The sequence below is a fragment of the Zosterops lateralis genome (genome assembly GCF_965231275.1).
Source record: "Zosterops lateralis genome assembly, chromosome: 7".
NCBI classification, from domain to species: Eukaryota; Metazoa; Chordata; class Aves; order Passeriformes; family Zosteropidae; genus Zosterops; species Zosterops lateralis.
In genome coordinates this window covers 13014571-13034887 of record NC_139767.1, presented here as the reverse complement: position 1 = coordinate 13034887, position 20317 = coordinate 13014571, and the positions used below count along the sequence as shown (strand labels likewise).

The 20317-nt window shown below is 48.8% G+C and overlaps 1 protein-coding gene across 3 annotated transcripts in view; it reads left to right on the top strand.

Moving 5' to 3' along the window:
* Positions 1–211: 211 nt before the first annotated feature.
* Positions 212–20317, top strand: part of NRP2 (neuropilin 2) — a 90282-nt gene continuing 70176 nt past the window's right edge. For all 3 annotated transcript variants that reach the window (XM_083864786.1, XM_083864785.1, XM_083864787.1), the window contains exons 1-2: positions 212–320; positions 12544–12721. In XM_083864786.1, coding sequence (XP_083720912.1) covers positions 248–320; positions 12544–12721 — 251 coding nt within the window. In that variant the 5' untranslated portion in view covers positions 212–247. The remainder of the gene's footprint in view (positions 321–12543; positions 12722–20317) is intronic.

Sequence of the window (20317 nt, the reverse complement as noted above, 5' to 3'; positions counted from 1 at the left end):
GGGATGCCGAGGCGCCGGCCCCGCGGGTCGCCCTAGGGGAGAGGCGCTCCGCCGGCACCGCCCGCCCCGCAGCCCCGGCGCGGGGAGCGCCGCCGCCCCTCGCTGAGCCCCGCCGAGCCCGGTCGCCAGTGGGGCGCCCACACGGGGCGCGGCGCGCCCGGGGTAGGGAGGCGAAGCCCGGCCCCGCAGCCTCGGGTCTTGTGTTCTGGGTTTCGTTATTTTTAAAAAACAAAAATTGTTCCGGAGAATGGATACGTTTCTTCTCGCCTGGGGATTTCTAGGGCTGTGCTTGCCCGGCTCTGGAGGCACGGCGGAGACAGGTAAGGCGCCCTCAGGGATGAGGGATGTCCCCGTCCGCCCAACTTTCGGGTTCCCGGGCGCGGTCCCGGTCTCACGCATAGATGCTTTGCGTGGGAATAAATTTAGGGAAGGCACGAGCGATCGGCCGCGCGGCGCAGCTGTGGCAGCGCGGGGTTCGGAGGGGCTCGTGGTGCGGCGGGGCGGGGATGGCGCACCCCCGGCAAGGAGCGCAGAGCTCGCAGCCGCGCGGCTCCCAGCGCCCGGCGTGGGGGGGCCAGGGGATGGAGCCGCATTGGAAAGTTGCGTGCTGGTTTTTTGGGGGAGCTGCGGGCATGGGAGGGGAAGCGGTAGGGACCGGCCACATGTCAGACACCAGCATCCGAGTGTCCGCGGCCCCGCGCCAGTTGCAGCCTCGGGAAACTTTAGGTGAGAAATTAAAATCATCTGGCGGGAGCAGGCAGCCGGGGCTGTGCAGGGCTGGCAGAGGGCGAAGCTTAGCGGCGGCACACTCGGGAAAGGCTGCCCGCGGTACGTGCGGGACCGGCACGCACTCAGCACACGCTGGGCTGTCCCGGGACAAGGCGGGTTCATGGCAAGTACTGGGACGCGAGTGTGTTATTCTGCTCCTCGCTGACGAGCCAGGCTGGACTGTCAGGAGGTGCTGGGATGAAACCCGTCTCTGCGTTGCTTCAGCACGGGGACAGGAGTGGGGCGGGCTGAGGCTGGGCCCTGTGCTCCCCATCACTGCCTTTGAGTCTCGCTACTGGGGGCAACAGGGGTCCCGATCTGGAATAGTGTCTGGAGGAAAAGGCTATGCCGTCCAGGGCTCTCTCGGGGCTCCTTCTGCGCTCAGGAGTTGCCTTGGCAGGACGGCAGTGCCAAGCCAGCCGCTGCTGAGCCGTGGGTTTGCCTTCCCGCTAGTCGGGGCCTCGGGACATGGCCCAGGGCCCTGAGCTGCGGTCTGACCCGAGCAGCGCTGGATGATGGCAGAGTGCGTTCTGCCTTCTCCTGCCCCGGAGCTGAGTGGCCACCCAGCTTCCCCTTGAAAATGGGAAGTAAGAGAATCTCTGCTGGCTGAGAAAATCCCTCTCTGATGCAGTGCAAAGCACAGACATTGCCGATAAACCTTCAGCTGCCGGTTAGCATCACCTCCTTCCTTACGGTTATAAAGGAAAGAAAAAAAAAATCCCATCTTTTGTTCAAGCAGGAAAACGAATAGGCATTTGATGGGATGAAGAGAAAGGCAGTGTCCTGGGAGGCCCTTGCTGAGTGCAACAGTCTTTTCAGATGATCCCCGTCGCAGAAGCAGCGTCTCATCTCCTGGAGTAGGTTTTGTGGTGTGGCAGATCGGGCTGTAACCTGAGGCTGGATTTGTGAGGGTGCATTGGCCAGTCTGGTTGTGATCCCCGTGGCCGCTGAGCCCCAGTGTGTGCCTGTGTCCATGCGTTCAGCTCCTTCTATCCTGGAGTGAGTTCGGCACCAGGACTGTTAACTAGGAAGAGGTTTGTGAGCAAATCGTGTCTCTCAGGCCATTCAGGCGCTGTAAGCAGTGTTTGTTTGAATGCGGGGTTTTCCCGGCTAAGCAGAGCATCACATGGTGTTGGAGCCAGCAAGGAAGTTGTCTCTCTGTGGCCGACACCAGCCGTGGTTTGCCGATATGATGATGTGTGGCTGCAAATCCGGTCAAATGACTTTATTGCCAGCACAGCGAGCAAAGGTACGGGGTAATGGGATGCAAACCTCAATCAGGCTACACTCAGCTCCAGTAAATTAGCCAGCCTAGTGAGGGAAACATGCCAGAGGTAGATGGATTTATGTTTCAGTCTGGTGTATCTGAAAGCCTTCCCCCATTATGGAAGTCCCTCTTTAGGTTCCCTAAGGGAGGTTAGTAGAGAGGGGAGACGTTTTTAATAGACAATAATATGATAATCCACATGGAAAAAAACCTCATGCAATATTTCTACAGTAAGAGATAAACAGTGCAGCTGCCAATTTGTATGTAGCCAAGCAAACCCTGAGATAACCATGGAGGAGAGTGGGTGGGAGACCTGTGAAGATAAATCTGAAGGTTGGATGGCTGTGTGTTTTTCATTTCCCCGTAAAAAGCAATGAAGTAAGAAAGTAACAGATTTGAGTGACCCAAGTACTGAGCCGTTCAGATGATGTTTATGCAGCTCTGAGCAAAGCTCACTGAAGTCTTCCGAATAGTTTACTTAAGAGCTATTATTTTTAGTAGTGACTTGGGAGATGTAGCAAGGTGGGGAGGGGGACCAAAACAAATTGCTGCCAAGCAAGCGCACGGCCACACATACAAACACGCACACGCACTCACCCACACAGGCACTGAGTGTAGTGCCTTATGCCTGTGTGCTGTTAACTCAGCTCTTACTGGAAACAAAAGCTTTTTTAGACTAGGAATCAGATAGTTGTCAGAGCATCATTGAAAGGCACTGATACAAGCTCGGTGGGGGGCTCTGACCCAGGTTAGGATGCTGCATTTTGTTTTCCTACTTTTACTGCTACAGAAAATCATGTTGTGTGGTGTCTGGAGTGACAGGCATGCATATTGGTCCCAGAGGGCTCTATTGGAGGCGCTTCCCATCTCCCTGCCTTGCTCCTTCTGCCCCACTCCCCCACCCCATCTCCATCCTCCTTCACAGTATCTTCTCTGTGTTTGGTACCTTGTGTGTGGCTTTAGAAGGTTAAAATGAGAAAGTACCCCACTTTGCCGGGCTGGAGAAGGCAGCACTTCCCGTCCCAGTAGGCGGGCGGGTTGGTTTCCTAGCAGAAACCTCCAATACTGCCAGGCACCAGGACATGATGGCCTTGTACTGCAGATAGCTTGAGAGGAAAAAGCATCCTTCATGGGGTTTAGGAAGCTGTCAGGTTCAGATAAGGCTGGGATCCTATCCTGTGGGACCCCCAGTTGTATTAATAAGGAAAAATTAATTTTTAAGCACTGGGATTGCTGCCAAATTATATGACCTCTGACAGACCAGCTGTGCTAGGAAAATAAATTGTCTACATCTGAGACCCGTGATCCTATCTGAAATCGAAATAGAAGAAAAGTTGTCATTTAGCCACGGTGGTGGGGGCAGATTTCAGCAGCCTGAGAGCAAACTGGAAGCTGTTAAACTTGTTCTCCATTGTGTAGTGAAGTCACCACCACCGTGCCCCCCTGGGGTCTTGGGAATACAGTTGTCTAATCCGGGAAGTGTGGAGAGCTGATGTGGCTGCACACACCCAAGCCGGGGCTGATGGTGTCAGCACGGGGGTGGGGGCAGAAGTGGGGTGTGAACGTTTCCAGCTCCATCCTCACTCTGTAACAGCCCTTTGACACATTTCTAATTATAATACACACTCACAGACAAAGAGGTAGCTGGGCTATTTTCGAAATCCCTGTCTACACCCTGGTGGAAACCGCAGTACTAGCAACAACATAAATCAGGCTGTTGCTAACAGTGTTGCACACGGCTTAGTGCTACAGTAGCATGGGTTTAATCACACTCAGAATCAAAGGGTCAGCCTGCTCCCTGCCTGAGCCAAAGCGCAATCTCAGAAGGCCAGATCCTGAGCCAGGCATGATGCCTGTGCAGTGAAAAGACACAAACACAGACACGGAGGAGAGGTTTGTCAGCACGAGGTCAGCAGGCATGGGGCCAAACACTCGAAATCACAACTTGGATCTGTAACCCTTTCTATGTGCAAGCGGTGCCCATGAATCAGGGAGGACAGCTAGAGCAATGCTGGGTGGCTGAGGCTCCAGCTACAGCCTTGGTGAGGTGACCTCTTCCCAAGCAGTTTGGGAAAAGGGGTACAAGCAACAGGTTGGCATGCAAAATAACCTGAAGTATGTTATATAGATTTTATATAAAGTTGGCTTTTCACAAGATGTGTGCTATATGGTTAATAATGTTGTGGTAAGGATATAGAATATAAGTTTTTTTATTTCTGCTTTTAGAAAATTAGGCATAGCGGTAATAACTGATGTAATATGCTTAAACTGTCTGTTTGGTCGAGATAACATCTAGCAAACATGTAAAGAGGACCCTACTATTGATATATCAACTATCAGCATCTACCACCTGAAGAAAGCATAGACCAAAGCCCAAGCTGAAAGCGATAAAAAAGACACAGCCACGAAGCACGCATGCTCTAAAAAGGCAGACCCAAGGAGGAGCCATGCAAAACAGTTCCTAGAATATGGAAACTAGTTTATGGAATTTTATGAATATTCATATATTGATATAACGGGAAGGGTATTTAACGAGTGTCTCTGAGATAGCAAGGTGTGGACTTGGCTAAATGCCAAGTCACCCGGCCAGCCGTACTTGGCTTTTTTTTAATCTCCTAATTGTCTTAATTTTTTCATTAAATATATTTCTTAAAATTTACCAAAAAGTGAACTTCATTTTTCACAAGTGTAACTTGCAGGGGTGGATAGCTGTAAGGACTTTCTGTCTGAATGCTTCTTCCTCTCTCTTCATACTTGATGAGTCAGAGAAAATGGGCTCCAGAGATATTGGGCTCCAGGTCTTTGAAACTTGCCCTCATTTCTTCCCGTGCCTTTGAGACAAAGGCAAGACATCTGCCCAGCTGTTCTGATGGGTCACTCGTAGCTGTGAAGTGTTGTCTGTGTAGGGCTTGAATGCTTGCCCTTTTCTATGCCACTTCTAGGAAGATGCTGTCCTTTTATTCTGCTTGCATTTTATTGAAAGGCTCATTTGAACCCCCTCTTTTTAAAAAGGGATGCATGCAGAAAGAGGAAGAAGGAAAACCCCTTGTGCAAGTAGACACACACACACTTATAATCTGCCTGGTTCCTCCTCTCTCTTCACAGGTACACAGATCTCTACCTTTCCTCTTACATGCAGAACCCCACCAGTCATGGGGGACTGCCTTGCTGCTGCCACACATGCACACTGCTGCATCCATCCCTTCACTGTGCAGTCCTCACAAACCCAGAGCCCCTTGACAACTTTCACCCCCATGCACACCCCAAGCTCGCTGCTGCTTTCCTTTCTATTTGACTGCTGAATATGTGCTCAGCAGGTAACAATGTGTTTAAGACACTCACCAGAATGTGCAATAACTTTGACAGCATGCTCAAACCCAGCTGCTGCTGAGCCTCACCACTAGCACCAAAGGCTGAAGCCACTACTGCTTGGCAGCATGCATGGGGGACCTGCAGCAGGGCTCTGTCTGAGTGGCTCAGGAGGGGCTGCTTCCCTCCCATCCCATCCATGGGGCTTTCAGCAGCCAAGGCGCTGCATTGTGCTCTGAGGCTCCAACAGGGCCCCTGGGAGGGAGGGCCAAGCCAGGGGTGTTGTGAGATTGAGAGGCTCTGCCAGCTGCTGTGGGAAGAGACAGGGGTAAACTGCCACTGCCTAATGGGGAAAACAGGATTCAGTTTCAGAATGGACCCTGACAGATGAGTTCAAAAGGTTTGAGGAAGCTGGGAGGGTGTGGGGGGAGATGAGAGATAAGCGAGGTTTTTTTGTCTTGTTGGAATTTTTGTAATAATAATACTAATTAGTATTTCAGAGGCATTGAACACCTTTCATCAAGCCTGAAGCTCTTTAGAGAGGAATCCTAGGGGAATCTTTTTTCCATGTGTACAACTAGAAATGTCTCTTGTCTCCATGGCCCTTGAACGAGTTTGTTATTGACAGCATTAATGGGGGTGGCTCAGCAAATTTTCACCATCATATTTTTCCCTCATGTAGCCTACAGTTAAGAATGGCAGGCTGCCATGCAGGAAGGTTCAAACTTCCCCAAATCTGTTTCCCTGACTGCTGTACTGGGGAGTTTTACTCAGAAACTGCCTGACCTGCAGCTTGAGGGTCTCCTAAAGCTGCCACCTATTCCTGGGAGATGGCAGTGTGTTTCCATGAGATTTCAAGCCCTTGAGTGCCTAAGAGAGGCAGGCATGATTTCTCCAAGTTCAAAATGCAGTCATCCGCCTCCCTTGCCCGTGTGTGCGCACACACTCGCTCTCTGGGATGACTACTGGAGCAGCCAGGAGTTGTAATTCCAGACCCACAGATTACATTCGCAGGCAAGCTGCAAGAATTTTGTGTACACATATCCATAGAAAGACTAACACTACCAAGTTGGTTACCCTATTGGAATTGCATTTGCCTCTGATATAACATGACAAATAATAAAGTTAGTGAAGGTGGATAAGCAGGATGTAAAATCTCATCAAAGATATGAGAGGGGTTGGACAGGATGGACATTTAAAGGTCAAGGTTGTCACTGGCTCAAGTGGTATAAAGCAATGTCAGCCCCTGGAAGGCAGCTATCCAGAACCCCAGGGGTAGGAATAAGCTGAACTCCAGTGATTTCAAAGCAAATTACCTGGATTTGCATGCAGGATTTGGCCCTTTCATTTTCTGTGGTGAAGCTTGAATAGGTCTCTATTTCAAGGTTTCTACTTAATTCTTTTGTGGATTAACATGGGGAAAAAAAGTGCAGGTATCAGAAGTCTCCAAATCTCCTTCTCTCTCTTCCTCCCTCCAACATTCCCTTCTTATTTAAAAATAATTTGAAATGATCTCTTTTTGCAAAGGCTTACAGCTAAAATGTTCCATTTGCTGAGCTTTCCGGTGTTCCCCTTTCACTGCTGTCCAGTGCTATAAAATGAATATATTGCATCCCTTCCCAGTTGCCTTAGGAAGCAGTCAAATGGCTGCATTCCTCAACTGATGGATTGGCGCGTTCCTTTCTTGCTTAAGCCCAGACAGTGTTTTATGAGCTTGTCTCATGACAGACTTGAGACACTTTGAATTGAACAAAATCTTAGTTCAAATCACAAAAGCAGTCTTTAAATTCTACTCCGCTGTGTCTCTACTTTTAAATGAAATTTCAGTTAAACTGGTAAAAGTCCTCAATGAAATGCTCAGGGGACTCTCCCTGATTGCGTGAAATCTCAAGATGTGGATGTGGGTAGTGCTCCGGAATGAAATGTGCATGTAAGAGCCTTGTGTTGTTTGGGTGTGTTTGTCCATTAATTTGTTCAGGAAGCCTTTGAAGCTTTATCTTGCAATCCAAAGCAAACACACTTCTGCTAAAATGATCTATGCTACTGGGGATAAAGCATCTAATCTTGTTAGCTTCCTCTGCACTATGTCTCTCTCTTTGGCCAATGGTTAAACTGTATGATTTAAGTCTGAGAATTCATATTTGTGTTCCTGCCTCCTGCAAAAGTTGTGCCAAGTGGTTTGGGGTGAGAGCTCCTGTCACGTCAGCTGTGCCCAGCCAGGGTCAGAGCTCGGGGAATGAGGCAGGATGAGCAGTAATGGTAACGAATCCTTGGCAGAAAAGATTTGTTTGTCTCCTCCATACCAGGGTTTGGCACAGTGCTTGGACACACATGGACCTTGAAAAATTCAGATCTTTGAAGAGCTGTGTGACAAACAGAACTGAAACATGGGTTTCCTGCACAAGGGCTTGAGCCAAGTTCAGCAGCTCTGAGAGAAGGGGGTCATGTATGCCAGCACCTGTATTTTGCTGTGCTGTCAGAGGGTTGGCAGGGTAAATCTCCCCTGAATCCTTGGACATAGAAATCTTCTGCAGTGGTTGAATGAGAGTGTGAAGTTGGGCTGGAGGGCCTCATGCCAGGAAGAGAAGTGACAAGGCTAGGCAGTGCATCTGCCTGCTGAGGAACGCCCACATCTCTCTCCCTTGTTCCTTTGCTGTCCTCAAAGGCTGCTCTTTTCAAGCAGCACAGACAGTGATGACGCTGCTGCTTCTAAGGCATCCAGAACACCCTAATTTTTGTGTGCAGCCCTGAATGACATCCCAAAAGTAAACTGAGCTCAGCAGATCAAAACACGTGGTAGTTCTGTGCTGGACACTACAAGCTCTGAGAGGCTGTAGTATGTATGTTTGTTGTGAAACTGGCCTCTTTGGTGATGATTATTTTTGTTACAGGCAGAGTTGGCTTTAGTTTCTGTGTGGAAGGTCCAGCAATAACAGTGAGCCCTGCTCTCCTGGGGTGAGGGAAATCCAGAGGGGTTTAATCAGCAGGAAATTCAAGTAGGAGAATGCCCTGCTCCTGGCCTAAGCATGTGCCTGATGAGCTGCAGAGCTGTAAAACCCCAAGTGTGGGTGAAGGTTCCTGGGGCCTGGCTGTTATTTTCGGCTCCTCTGAGTGATGATTGTTTGTTGTGGCCTGGGGGAGGAGGGAGGAGACTTCATCAGTCTGGGTGTCTCCAGCAGGTCAGGGCAAAGAGGCGTCTGCCCATTGTAAAGGGTGAGGAGCTCAGCTGCTGATACCCATCTCCATGGGAAACTTTGGAGTTGTGCACTGTACAATGCAGCATTTGCAGGATTTTGCACCTCATGACCTTCTCCAGGTCTTCTTTTCCCATCCCTGTGTCTTGATTGTCATCCTCTGGTGTAGTTCCCCTGTTGGGGTGGCCCTGCGTGGAGGAGGCTGCAGGGATAATTTATGTTTTGGTGAGCCTTAATGAAAAGGGCGGTCTGCAGATTTCCTGACCATAGTCTACTCCAACACTGCCAGGGAGTATTGACCTCCTTAGCCTCACTTGAGGAGCCCTGCTGCTCTCCTATGGCCTTGTTGGCACAGTACTCCACTGGCCCCTCTACCATGTGGACTGGCAGGGGCCCCAGCAGTTTGCTTTCAACACCTGCATTTTGCTTACTGAGCAACGGGATGTCCCAAGCACCTGGCAGACTTGGCTTGCACTTCAGAATTTAATTTTAATTTTATTAAGTGAATTCAGGGCTGGCAAAAGCCGCTGAAGCCCATTAGCTGTGGAACACATCTTGCTTCCAATGCATACAGACTGAGCAGTAGCCATGCCACTAACCTTTTCTTTTTTTTCTTTTTCCTTCACATGGATGCAATGCATCAGTTTGTAAGAATCCATTTACATAGAAGCTTGAGCCTCTACTGTACACAAAGCAGGCCATATTTTATACAGAAAGACAGTGGTTGGAGTGACTGCTGAGTCAAACTCTTTGCCCATCAGTGGACATGGTGATAGGGGTTTTTTTGTTCTCATTGCAGGTGTTCACCTGCTAGATACCTGTGAGTCAAAAGAGAAAAAGCCCAACAGACCAATTACAAATATATTAAAGTAATTTTGCCTCTTCAGATGACTTTAAGAAGCCTCAAGTTCCTGATATGCTATTGTCCGCCATGTGGGCAAGGCAGTGCTGTACTGAAGTAGTTCCCTTCATTTCTCTGGACCCTCTTGGGCAAGAATGAATGAGAGGACAAAATATGTTCCTCTTAGAGATACAGATCAGCTTTCCTGCAGGTGGGAGACTTCCATTGCTCCAGGAAGATGGTGACATTTCCATGAACACCTGAGGGATGTGGCTGATGCTCTTGTTTACTTAGGGAGTTCAACTGCTTGTCCTGTTTTGCTGGAGAGACCTCAGCTGCAGACAGCTGCGCTCTGGCCCCTCTCACTCAGGCTGTCCTCACTGGCACCAACAGTCTAATCTGGGCACCAAGCTGACATGAAGTTAGGATCAAGCCTACGGTTTTCCTTAGTCTCACTGAACTGTGCTGTGGCCTTGCAGGGCAAGGGAGAAGTTTCAAGGTCAGAGTAGAACTGTATTTCTGCTCCTGAGTTCATTTGTTGGGGAAGAGCTGGAGCAAGCTGGAGGCTGACACCTCTGTTCACATGACAGTTCCCCTCCAACTGGTTGATTTTCAAGGGCTCACAGGGTGTTCACGGTATCCGGCATGAGTAAGGGGCTAGCAACTTCTGAGTGGTGGGTGATGTTGGGGGTATCAGCCTAGCGGGTAGCATGTGTGTGAAAGCTGGAGAGACGGGGAGGGAATCACGAGGTGTGGAAGGACTGACTGTATTTTCATTGTTTCGAGACTTTGCCCTTTCCAAGAAAAATAATCTGCAGCTTGAATATTTTTCTTTGCTGGAGGGGGTGGACATGTGTGCAAACGAGGTGTGAATTTTTATGAGAAGGTGTGAAAGTGCGTACATGAGTGAAGTGTGAATTACACGTCTATTTGTACATTGATGTCAACAAGTCCGTGAATTTCTTCTTTCCACGTGAATGTCTCTTTTTCTCCCTCCCTCCAAACCCACATAAACACATGTGTGGGCAAACATGCCTTCCTGAGAGAAGATATTTGTGCAAGAATGTAGGTTTGTAAATGTTTGTGTGTTGAGCAATCTCTCCTGTGGAACAAAACCAGATGTTTTTTGGTATTCTCAGCTCTTCATGGCAGTGCTGCATTTTTTTCCCCTCGTATTTTTCAGGATACTTACAGGATTATTTTAAGAAAAAGGGAAGGCTGCAGATCTGCCTTTGGGTGTGTGCGAAAAAAGTTATTTTGAAGAATGAATGTGTTAGAGGGCATGACAAACATGGGGGAAACGGAGTGTTTTTTCGTGGCAAAGAAGCCTTGCTGGCCCATGAAGGGCCCTCCTGTTGCCCTTGTTTTCGCACAGGACACGTGCTTTTTCTGCAGGCAGCGTGCAGGCAGCAGGTTGTTTATTCAAAGTGCTTTTTTTCCAGGAAGCATTACTGCTGAGGGGTCCTGCCTCACTCCTGCTGTTCGCTTTGGCTCTGGCAAGAGGGCAGTTTGAACGTGAGCTGGGATGTCCCTACCGAGAGCTGGTGGACTTGTGACAGCCTGGCAGGGGACACCCCTGGGACCTGGCAAACCCTCTAGCAGGGGAACAGAGCCAGACCTGCAGCATGGGATTGAGGCCACACAATCTGCACTGCTTTGCTTCTTCTGGGTTGTCCTGGGGCTTTGCAGTGAGTGCTGCTGTGGAGGGAGAGGAACATCCCTCAGGACCAAGGCAGTGGGGAACACTGTGGAACACACTCTTCACTCATGGAGCTGCTGGGATGTATGGTTACCCTCCTATATCAAGGGTGATGCTTCTCTGTGCCTTGGCCCCCTTGGAGATGTGGGATGTGCTGCAGCCTCCATCTCAGGGCGTGCACACGTGAGCCTTGGGAAAACCCACTCACACCCATGTGAGTCTAGGATCCTCCAGGGCTGTGGGGATAACCTGACAGTGGGGACATCCCATGAGGTTTTGCATCCCACATTGTACCCCACTGCTTATTGTCAGGGAGGAGGACTTTCTACAATGTGGGACCAGGGTCACCCCATATACCTGCCAGCCTGCCCTATGGAGGGACTTAGGGTTTTGTTGAGGTTTGCCCATTTTGGTGGATTTTGTGTGTTTTGCTGGATGTGAAGAGGCAATGCTGTCTTCTGGGGACAGCTGTTGCAGCCTGTGGGCCTGCGTGCTGATACAAGGGGGTGGCAGGGGAGTAGGGGAAGCAGGACACACAATGGGGGCCCCATGCAGAAAGGACTTTGGGATTTGTAGTGCATTATCAAGTGACCCCGTGATGGAGATTTTCCTCACAGCAAGTAATGCAATAATAAATTTGATTTGCAGCATTCATGAGATTAAATGTTTTTTTGATTATGAAATCACCCTCTAGGGCCTGTTCTAGCCCAAAGCTGAGAGAGCTTCCGCTGCTTACCATGCAGCCATTGCCAGCCATTTGTGGGCTAGTCCCACAAAACCGCCACTGCTGATTATCTGTGTCTGCAGCTCCAGTGGATGGGTTAGCTTGCAAGTCTGCTGAGACATATTTGCTGGGGCAGGCAGGCTGGAGAAGGAGAGCACAGCAAACAGAGTGGAGTTTTCATGAGGCTGCAGGCTGGGGCCAGGAAGGATGGCTGCTGTCCTTAGCTCTGCCACACAGTGTGGGTGGGTTCACCAGCACCCATGATGTGCCTCAGTTTCCTTCCCTGGAAACAGCACAGCTTTCTGCCCTCCTGCAGCTGGATTGAATTTGTAGTGTCCAAATCCTGGTGTCTCCTGAGGCAGCTGTGGGAGACTGACACAGAGCAGCTTGCAAAGGAGGCAAAAAAAAGGGATAAAATGAGGCAGCTCCAGATGATCTGATATCAATCTGTCTCTTACTTTATGGCTCTGTAATTGCCTTGGCAAGAGCATTCATTTCTCTTTTCTGGTCTGTGTGAAATGTGGTATGTAAGTGTGGCAGGAGGTGGAGGGGAAAGTTTGTTCTGCAGAATAATTCTCCTTGCCCAGAGATTAATATCGATATTAGAGTTCCAAAGGGATGTCAATGGCATGGAGCATGGTGTTTATCAGACCACCCCTATCAGTGGCCCAGGGGGACCTGCTGTGCACACCTGATGCCCAGAATGTGTTTCAGTGCCTTGTTCCCTTTGTGTCTCTGCAGCTCAGCCATGCGGGGGGCGCCTGAACTCCAAGGATGCTGGGTACATCACCTCGCCAGGGTACCCCAATGACTATCCCTCCCACCAGAACTGTGAATGGGTCATCTACGCCCCTGAATCCAACCAGAAGATTATCCTCAACTTCAATCCTCACTTCGAAATTGAAAAACATGACTGCAAGTAAGAGCCTTCCCCTTCCTCTCTAGTACCTCCTCTTCCTGCTTTTGCCTAGTGGTATGGGTCTTGTATTTCCTTCCACTTGTAATCAAGCATCACCCTGAGCCCCCACAGTGCTGCATCTCCTTGCCTTTAAGGAGCAAGTGTTACCTGTGAGGTTATAAGATGCTGTTTGGACACATAGGATGAGCCTACTCTGAGCAATGAACCTGTAGTTCTTTACTTGGCCTGATACCACCTGAAAGCAAGACCCAACTGGCTTTCAACCTGAGCTCGACTTTGGTTAAAAGGCCACTTTTTCTGTGTTGAGGTAGCCTCACTGTTCTTTTAAACCATGCTGGGAGAGCAGAGCAATTTCCTGATGTGTAACTAGGCAGAGGTAAGGCAGAGAGCTCTGTGGCTGCAGACACAGATTTGAGCCATGTGAGGTTGGAGGCATGGTGGTCTGACCTGTTTGGGCTGGATCTGATTTCCCATAGTACTTCTTCTGCTATGTTTGGTAAACTGGGGGGGGGGGGGGGGGGGGGGGGAAGGGTGGTTTTGTTTGGATTTTTTTCCCTTTTTCTTCTAAGAAAGGATCCAGAAACTAGATGTCTGGGAAAAACAATTAACAACTAGTGAAGAATAATTAATGGCATCAAAGGGCACCATAAAAGGCTGAGTTAATAATATGGTCTCAGCAGACATATAAACCTGTGGATTTCATCTGGAATCCACAGCCAGCTACAGGGATGCCTGAGTGTGAATGAGCTTGGGGTCTCCTAAAACAGGCCTGACAGAGCAGGCCTGCTAGATACACTGGTCCTGTTGATTAAAAGGGGGTTGCATATGGAGAGGGAAATTCTGTTTGTAAAAAAGGACAAAGGAATGAGGGAAGCATTTATGGGGCTGCAGAATCAGTCCTGTGGAGAACAAAGAATTCAGCATGGGTTTGATGATGTACTGAAGGTTATGAAGTGCAGAGCTGGATTCTCAGCTATCATAAATCAGCATAGCTCCTCTAACTCTAATGAAGGTGTGCTGATTGATGTCATTGGGGATCTTGTCACCCCCTACAGATAAAGCCTGGGCTAATAAGGCTTTGAACACCATGAACTCTCCCTGAAGTCACTGTGTGTGCAAGGTGTTTAGCGCTTTGCAGGATCAGGCCTGTGTATAAAGAAGGGAGAAGATACAGAAGGGCTTAACATGGGCGTAGATGAAGACAACAAGGCCTTGCAGTGGATGTGAGAATGATAATTGCTATCAGATTTTATTGTTGCTTGCATAGGCTGAACTCACAGCCTCCTCATAGCTAATGCAGTTGTCCCAAATTCACACTAATAAAAGCTGTATAGGCCCATATTTCCAGTCTGAAGAGTATGCCATATATGTTGGCCAGGACAGTGTTGTGTGCAGGGCAGGGATCAAACTGGGCAGAAGAGACTCCAGCTTCTAGCTCTTCAAGGTCTCAGGCAAGCAAAAGCAGGTTGGTCTGAGAGCCGGAAATCCCCACGGGCATCAGGCTTTTCCTCCACCCATAGGAAGGTGCCAGTTTTAGCTCTGAGCATCTTGTGCAACTTTTACCATGTTTTGCTGCCTGTGAGAGAGTGTTGTCTGGTCCTGAGGTGCAGGTGGTGTGTGCAGTAGGACTGCCTGAGCACTGGGGGTGTTGGTTATCCCTTTGCTGCTTTCTACTTTACTGTGGCAATCTGCTGTGTGGTCTCACCATTTCCCTTTCTACATGTATGTGCACAAGGGAGCCTTTCCTAATGTGAAAAATTACTTATCCACTGTGCAATTGAGCTTCTGCTGGCCACAGCTGTGAGCTGAGAGCCAAGCTGACTTCGGGTGCCTGCTCCCTCAAGCCAGCACTGAATAGGAGTGGGTCTGAAAGAACTTCATGGACACTGCTTGATAGGAAGCATAACAGAACAGTGAAAACAGTGCATGATAAACATGGCCTGAAAGAAATGGATAGGAGTGAGATTTTTTTAAGTGACTGACCAGAAGGAGGCAAATATGGACACTGTGTAAAGCTTGAGCATTATTACTTGCATTACAATACATTTATAATATGTGACCATCTAGTGATAAATCTCATCTGAGTGTCAGAGGATTTTTTATGAAGAAGCAAAGACCTCATTGTATCTGCAGGTGTGAACCTTAACAGGAGCAGGAGATCAGCATCAAAGACAGTCTCAGGGCAGAGCCCTCCTTTTGACATCTCATCATTAATAGAGAGCACATTCACATCAAGGTGACAGGCAGATGGACCCCATGGAGGCACTCGGTCTCTGGGCAGACAAGGTCCCCTGCTCTGGTATGGCTACCTGGCAGCTATTGGAGCAACAGTGGGGCCAGTCTGTGCTTCCAGCTGCCAGAGGTAAACACCATATCCTCTTCCTCTGTTGCTTCTTCTTTCAACATTTCATTTTACCTTATTAGGCTAAAGTTTCTCCCTCATAAAGCATAACATTTACATTCCTAAAACCCATTTGAAAGCCTACAAAAATGTCTCCAAGAGTCTTTTTAGTTTTACTGTGTCCCTTCTGGCCTTCCTTGTATCTGCTTTAGATTTCCCTTTGGGGACAGGAGACATTTCCTCCTGTGTTTTGTATGGTGCCTGGCACCCTGGGGACCTCTGAGGAAAGGTCAGTGATTTCCCCTCGGCCAGCAGCTGGCCGGAAAGGACCTACAAACCTGGTGTTGTCTAGATGGCAGAGCAAGAGCTGGCTGCAGAGAACAGCTTTGGCAGCCTGGAGGGTGGAAGCATCAGGCAGGGATGGACGCCCAAGGTGGCAGCCAGAGGTGGCTGCTCAGTACTGCTTGTTACTATTGTTTTCTGCAGGCACATCTGGGCTTTTATTTTTCAGCTGTGTCCAGCTGCATTAGGAAGTAACTGCACTCTATCACCACCATCATGAAAGGAATAATTTGGTGTAATTGAAACCCCAGAACCTCTCTGAGTGCTGTATCTGTGCTCCGAGGAAGTGTCTTGCTTTGGGAGCATGTAGGTCAAGGAAAGTGGCCTCCTCCTGCTGTTATGGCTGTTGTGCACCAGCAGGGATTCCTGTGGCAGGGAGGGTGGGCATGCTGTGACGGGAGTATGGGCCCTGGGCCATTGTTCATGCTGTCCTGCATCTGTGGGGCCACGGAGTAATGACAGAGCCAAAAGGGAAGTTCGATGCTCTGATAAAAAGTCTGCCGAGCTATTCAGAAATGATCATGCTAGTGCCTGGCTGTTTATTCCCCTCTGTGCTGTGAGTGCAGCTGTAGCTCAGGTACTGCACCTCATGTCATTGGTATCTCTTCAATGAACAGGGAAGTGGCATCCAGTGGAAAAGAGCAGGCTGCTGCTGTGATGAAATGTTTCCACTTCTGTGTGCTACAGGGGTTGCTGGGTGGTTTTGTGCATGCCGAGGTTTATTTGGGATCTCAGGAGTGACCTGAACCATATGCAATAGGTAGGCAACAGGGACAGCTAAGGGACAGTTATCCCCCAGCTTTTGCAGTCATGTAGCCAAGTTGTCCACTCCTTCTTAATTGCCATTTTGCTGTTCTGTCTGCTCTACTTGCTTGGAAAATCCAAATCCAAAACCTCAGCTATGCATGAGTCATTGCATTTATGACCAACCACCTTTTCTGTTTGTGCCACCCTCCTGCTGCTGGTTTTCTCTTCGGACGACTAAAAGCTCCCTCCTGCGTTTGGCTACTGACTCTGCTACCCCCAGCCACACTCAGCTGAGCTGCCCGAGGATTAGGCTGGGTGGTGCACACGCAGCAGAGGCACACTCCCTCCAGGCTGCAGTGGACGTGCTCATGCTTCCTCTGCCAGCAGAAGACCTTCCAGCTGAGTCATAATATCTGCTCCAGAGGAACAGTGTTTTTAAAAAGCCTGAGTGGTAGTCTGACCATGCCCAGTGTATTTTTCTGCAGCCATTTCCAACACATGCTGCAACCGGTTTGCAGCCGGTGGGATCCCTGCCTGGGAAGGAGTTGGGGGACCGCTGCCGTGGCTCGCAGCCCCCTCTGGTGGCACATGCCAAATGCTGGCGAAGGTTTCCGGAGACAGGGGCCGGGGACTCCTAAAATAGGCTGGAGGTGGCAAATTGGAAATGGAGCTGCAGTCAGGCTCTTCCTCCTGACTTTGGGTCTCACTGCCAAGCCCAGAAGATTTCAAGAAACAGGAACTGGAGCCACTATCATGAGGAAATTTATGCAGTGGTCACTGTGACCTCATAAATGCCATAATGGTACTACCAAGAGTTGAATCAAGCACAGCTTCCTGATGTGTGCTGGATATAGGGCAGCCATGGCAGGAGGAGACATGTCTGCTCCCAGCCTGAAGGGCAGAGGGAACCAAGATTTGGCCAGGGAGACAGCACACTCCTAGTGCCCCTCTTGCAGAGCACTGCTGGCCAGGGGACACTGGCAGCAACATGCTGGTGTTCCCATGCCACAGCACAAAGGGTGAGCATGCAGCTTGGACAGCCACTGAAGGCCTCTTATGGCAGCATGGCCATCTCCTGAGCGTCCAAAAAGCTGGGCACTGGAACAAAACAGCTCTGCATTCTTCCTAGAGAGCCACAGACACTGGCTCAAATTCCTTTGAGCTGAGGTGGCAGGGAGAGCTGCATCCAGACCCAGAACCCACAGCCAGCCAGGCAGCTGGGGGCTGCAGCATTCAGCCTGCCTCTTGCCATCTCCTTCAAACAAGAGCATAATATTGTGAGAAGCCATCCTTCCATCAGTGAAGGTTAAGAGTAGACAAGGCAGCAATCATGGTCAGCTAATTAGTAAATGCTTTGAAAAGTATGCATAATTAGCTTATTAGTAAACATTTTAGAAACAATGCAGTTCATCTTGTGATTGGCAAAATGCTTAGAAAAGAGAAATACATTTGGAGCACTAGAGAATGCCAGGGCTTGGAGGGGCTCTTCACTAGGATGTGAGGGAAAGTGTGGCTGCATCTCCTGAAGCACTGGGGGAGTGAAGCTTTGACTTTGCAGTGAGGGGAAATCAAAGATGAGATGTTAAGGAAGGCATTTGCTTGCTCATACGTTTGTGGCATGGGTAGCCAGAAGCAACATTTCTAACGTACAGGAAATAATTCAGTCTGGGTAACATGATACTGCAGCTCAACTTGTCTTCAAATGAGCTTCTACTGTTTTCTAACTCCATCCAGCATCCGCTGTATGGTTCATAATTCCCATCAAGCCCGGGTAATTTTCCGAAATGGAACATCAGTGAATGGGTTAGCTGCGACAGTGAGACCAGCCACTTAACAGCTTGAGGTTGTTCACATCCTTCTTCTCTGCTTCCCATCTCTGTTTGCTCTGTGGCTGTGCTTCTCTTTGCCCCAGAGCTCTGTAGAAGGTGGTGGCTCAAATACACTCTTGTGGGGTGTTGGGAAAGATGGGACAGGAAAAGCTTACAAATATGATTGCCTAGCAAGAGATAGTGAAAATATAAAACCTGTGAGTGAAATAGAAATGAAAGCTAGCTTTGAGATGCAGGCAGCAAGACGGTGATTAACTATGAGATAGGTTGAGTGATAGCAAACAAAGGGACACCAAAAGACCAAAGGGTGTAGCCCCCACCAAGGTATCCGGAAAAGGTAGGTAAGAGAGTAGCCTTTAGAGTTTAGAATACAGAGTGATATGGTAATATTGTAGTTCTCATAGGCTATATGCAAAGTCTGTAGGGTTTGTATCTCACATGGGTTGGTCACTGTAAATTAGAATATTCAACACAAAAGGAAATATAATGTATTGTAACAAGGACCTCCCTCTCTTACCCTTGCCACCTCTTACCTCGCTTACCTCTCTTACCCCTGCCATCTCTCTTACCTCTTACCCTCTTGCTCTCTCTCCCTCTCTCTCTTTGGGGCATCCCTTCAGCCGAGGCTGGTGGCTGAAGGCAGGCCCTTTTTACCCATGACCCTTGCAATAAAACCACGTGTTCTCAGAGTGTCTCAGGTCTGCAGAGTTCCTTCTCCCTGCTGTCCACAGACGCTCCTACAGTGGGGTCTCCTATGACCCACCAGTTCACTGACATCCGGTGCATAGGAGTCAGATCTTGTTTTGCACCTTGTTTCCTGTTGGCATGATGACAAATTGAGGGCCAGATGGTGACACTGGGAACAATAGTATTAGAGACAGAGACCTCTCCCCCTCCTTCCTGCTGTTGAGGAGGAACTGGTAGTGGTGGTGGTGGTGTACTCTCTTTTTAGTCAGCCTCTCTGTCCAGAGAGGGAGGGAACAGGACCCCACAGCATCTGGAGAGGGAGCAAGCATAGGGCTGGCTGTGGTGACTCATGATTAAGTGGGTTCAGAATTCAGGTAAAAGTGTCAGAAACATGTGCCTTTTTTGAGCAAACACTTTAAGCTACGCTCCAGCTCTAAATCCTTTGCATCTTTGCAGACCCTGCTTATGCAGATGCTATAGGATAGGAATAGGGCAATACCACTGGGATGCCTGATAACCACAGGATTATGGTGCTCCTGCTTTCAGCAGAGCCTGAGGCCCTTGATTATCTTTGCAACAGTGTTCCCGCCCACAATGTGACACCAGGTGACACCCTTCACAGAGGCTCATCCAAAACAGGTCTTAGGAACCTAAATAAATGTCTGTGGGACTATGAGTCTTGTACAGTGGGTTTAGCAATGCTCTTCTACATCATGGGTTTGTTGTCTGGGTGCAGGAGTTTTAGTGAATGTAAGGGGAGTGCTAGAATGATATTTTTAAAATTATCCTTTTTTGGTTAAAGACTAGATGCAAAGCCCAGTAAAAGAAATGTGAGATTTTACCTTGATTTACACAGGAGCTAGTTTAGCCTTTTAACGAGCAACTGTTTAACTTAGCTACTTACAGCCTTTGTAATGGACATAATCCCTATTGTGAGGCTGTAACAGGGGACTGGCAGACTCCCCAGCAAATATCAGTTCTGGGAGTTGTGAGATTTGTGTTCTTCCTCTTCCCTGCTATTGATTCACTGCTCCTGCCTTGGTGAATCACTTAAAATTCCCTGTGTTATAAAGAAAAGAAGATCTGGGCATCTGCAGGCATAAAACCCAGTCGAGATAGCAACAGTGCAAAGCACACTCCTCTCCAAAGGCTGCTGAGCAGCAGCATCACACGGGAGCAGGTCAGAGTGCAGCAGAAGACAACCAGTTCATTCTCAGTCTTTTCTGGCTGGGTGTGAATTCTGCAATTAAATATGAATGCAAAATAAAAAGAACAGACTGCACAGAGCAGACTGAAAAACAGAAGAAATTTGTGGTTGCTTTTGGCCAGAACTCAGCATAGAACATATTTGAAGGAGTTGGGGGAGGTTAGGTTTTAGTCTGAGGCAAGTTCTCCATTTCCTTTAAATCAAGTGGCTGCACACCACCGTTGAATGGCAATGTAATAATATGTTGCAAACCAGAGTCTGGTGATCCTGGAATTCCTTATAAGTTAATAGTACTCATGGTCCACTAGTCACAGCTAGGATGTTTTAAGCAACCGTCTTTGATATATCAGTTCAAACACACCATAGAAAGCCTTCCTTATGGTGGCTTAGTGAGTAGATCATTAGAAAGAGTGAATAACCTAGGGTTTTTCTCTTGGTTTCTC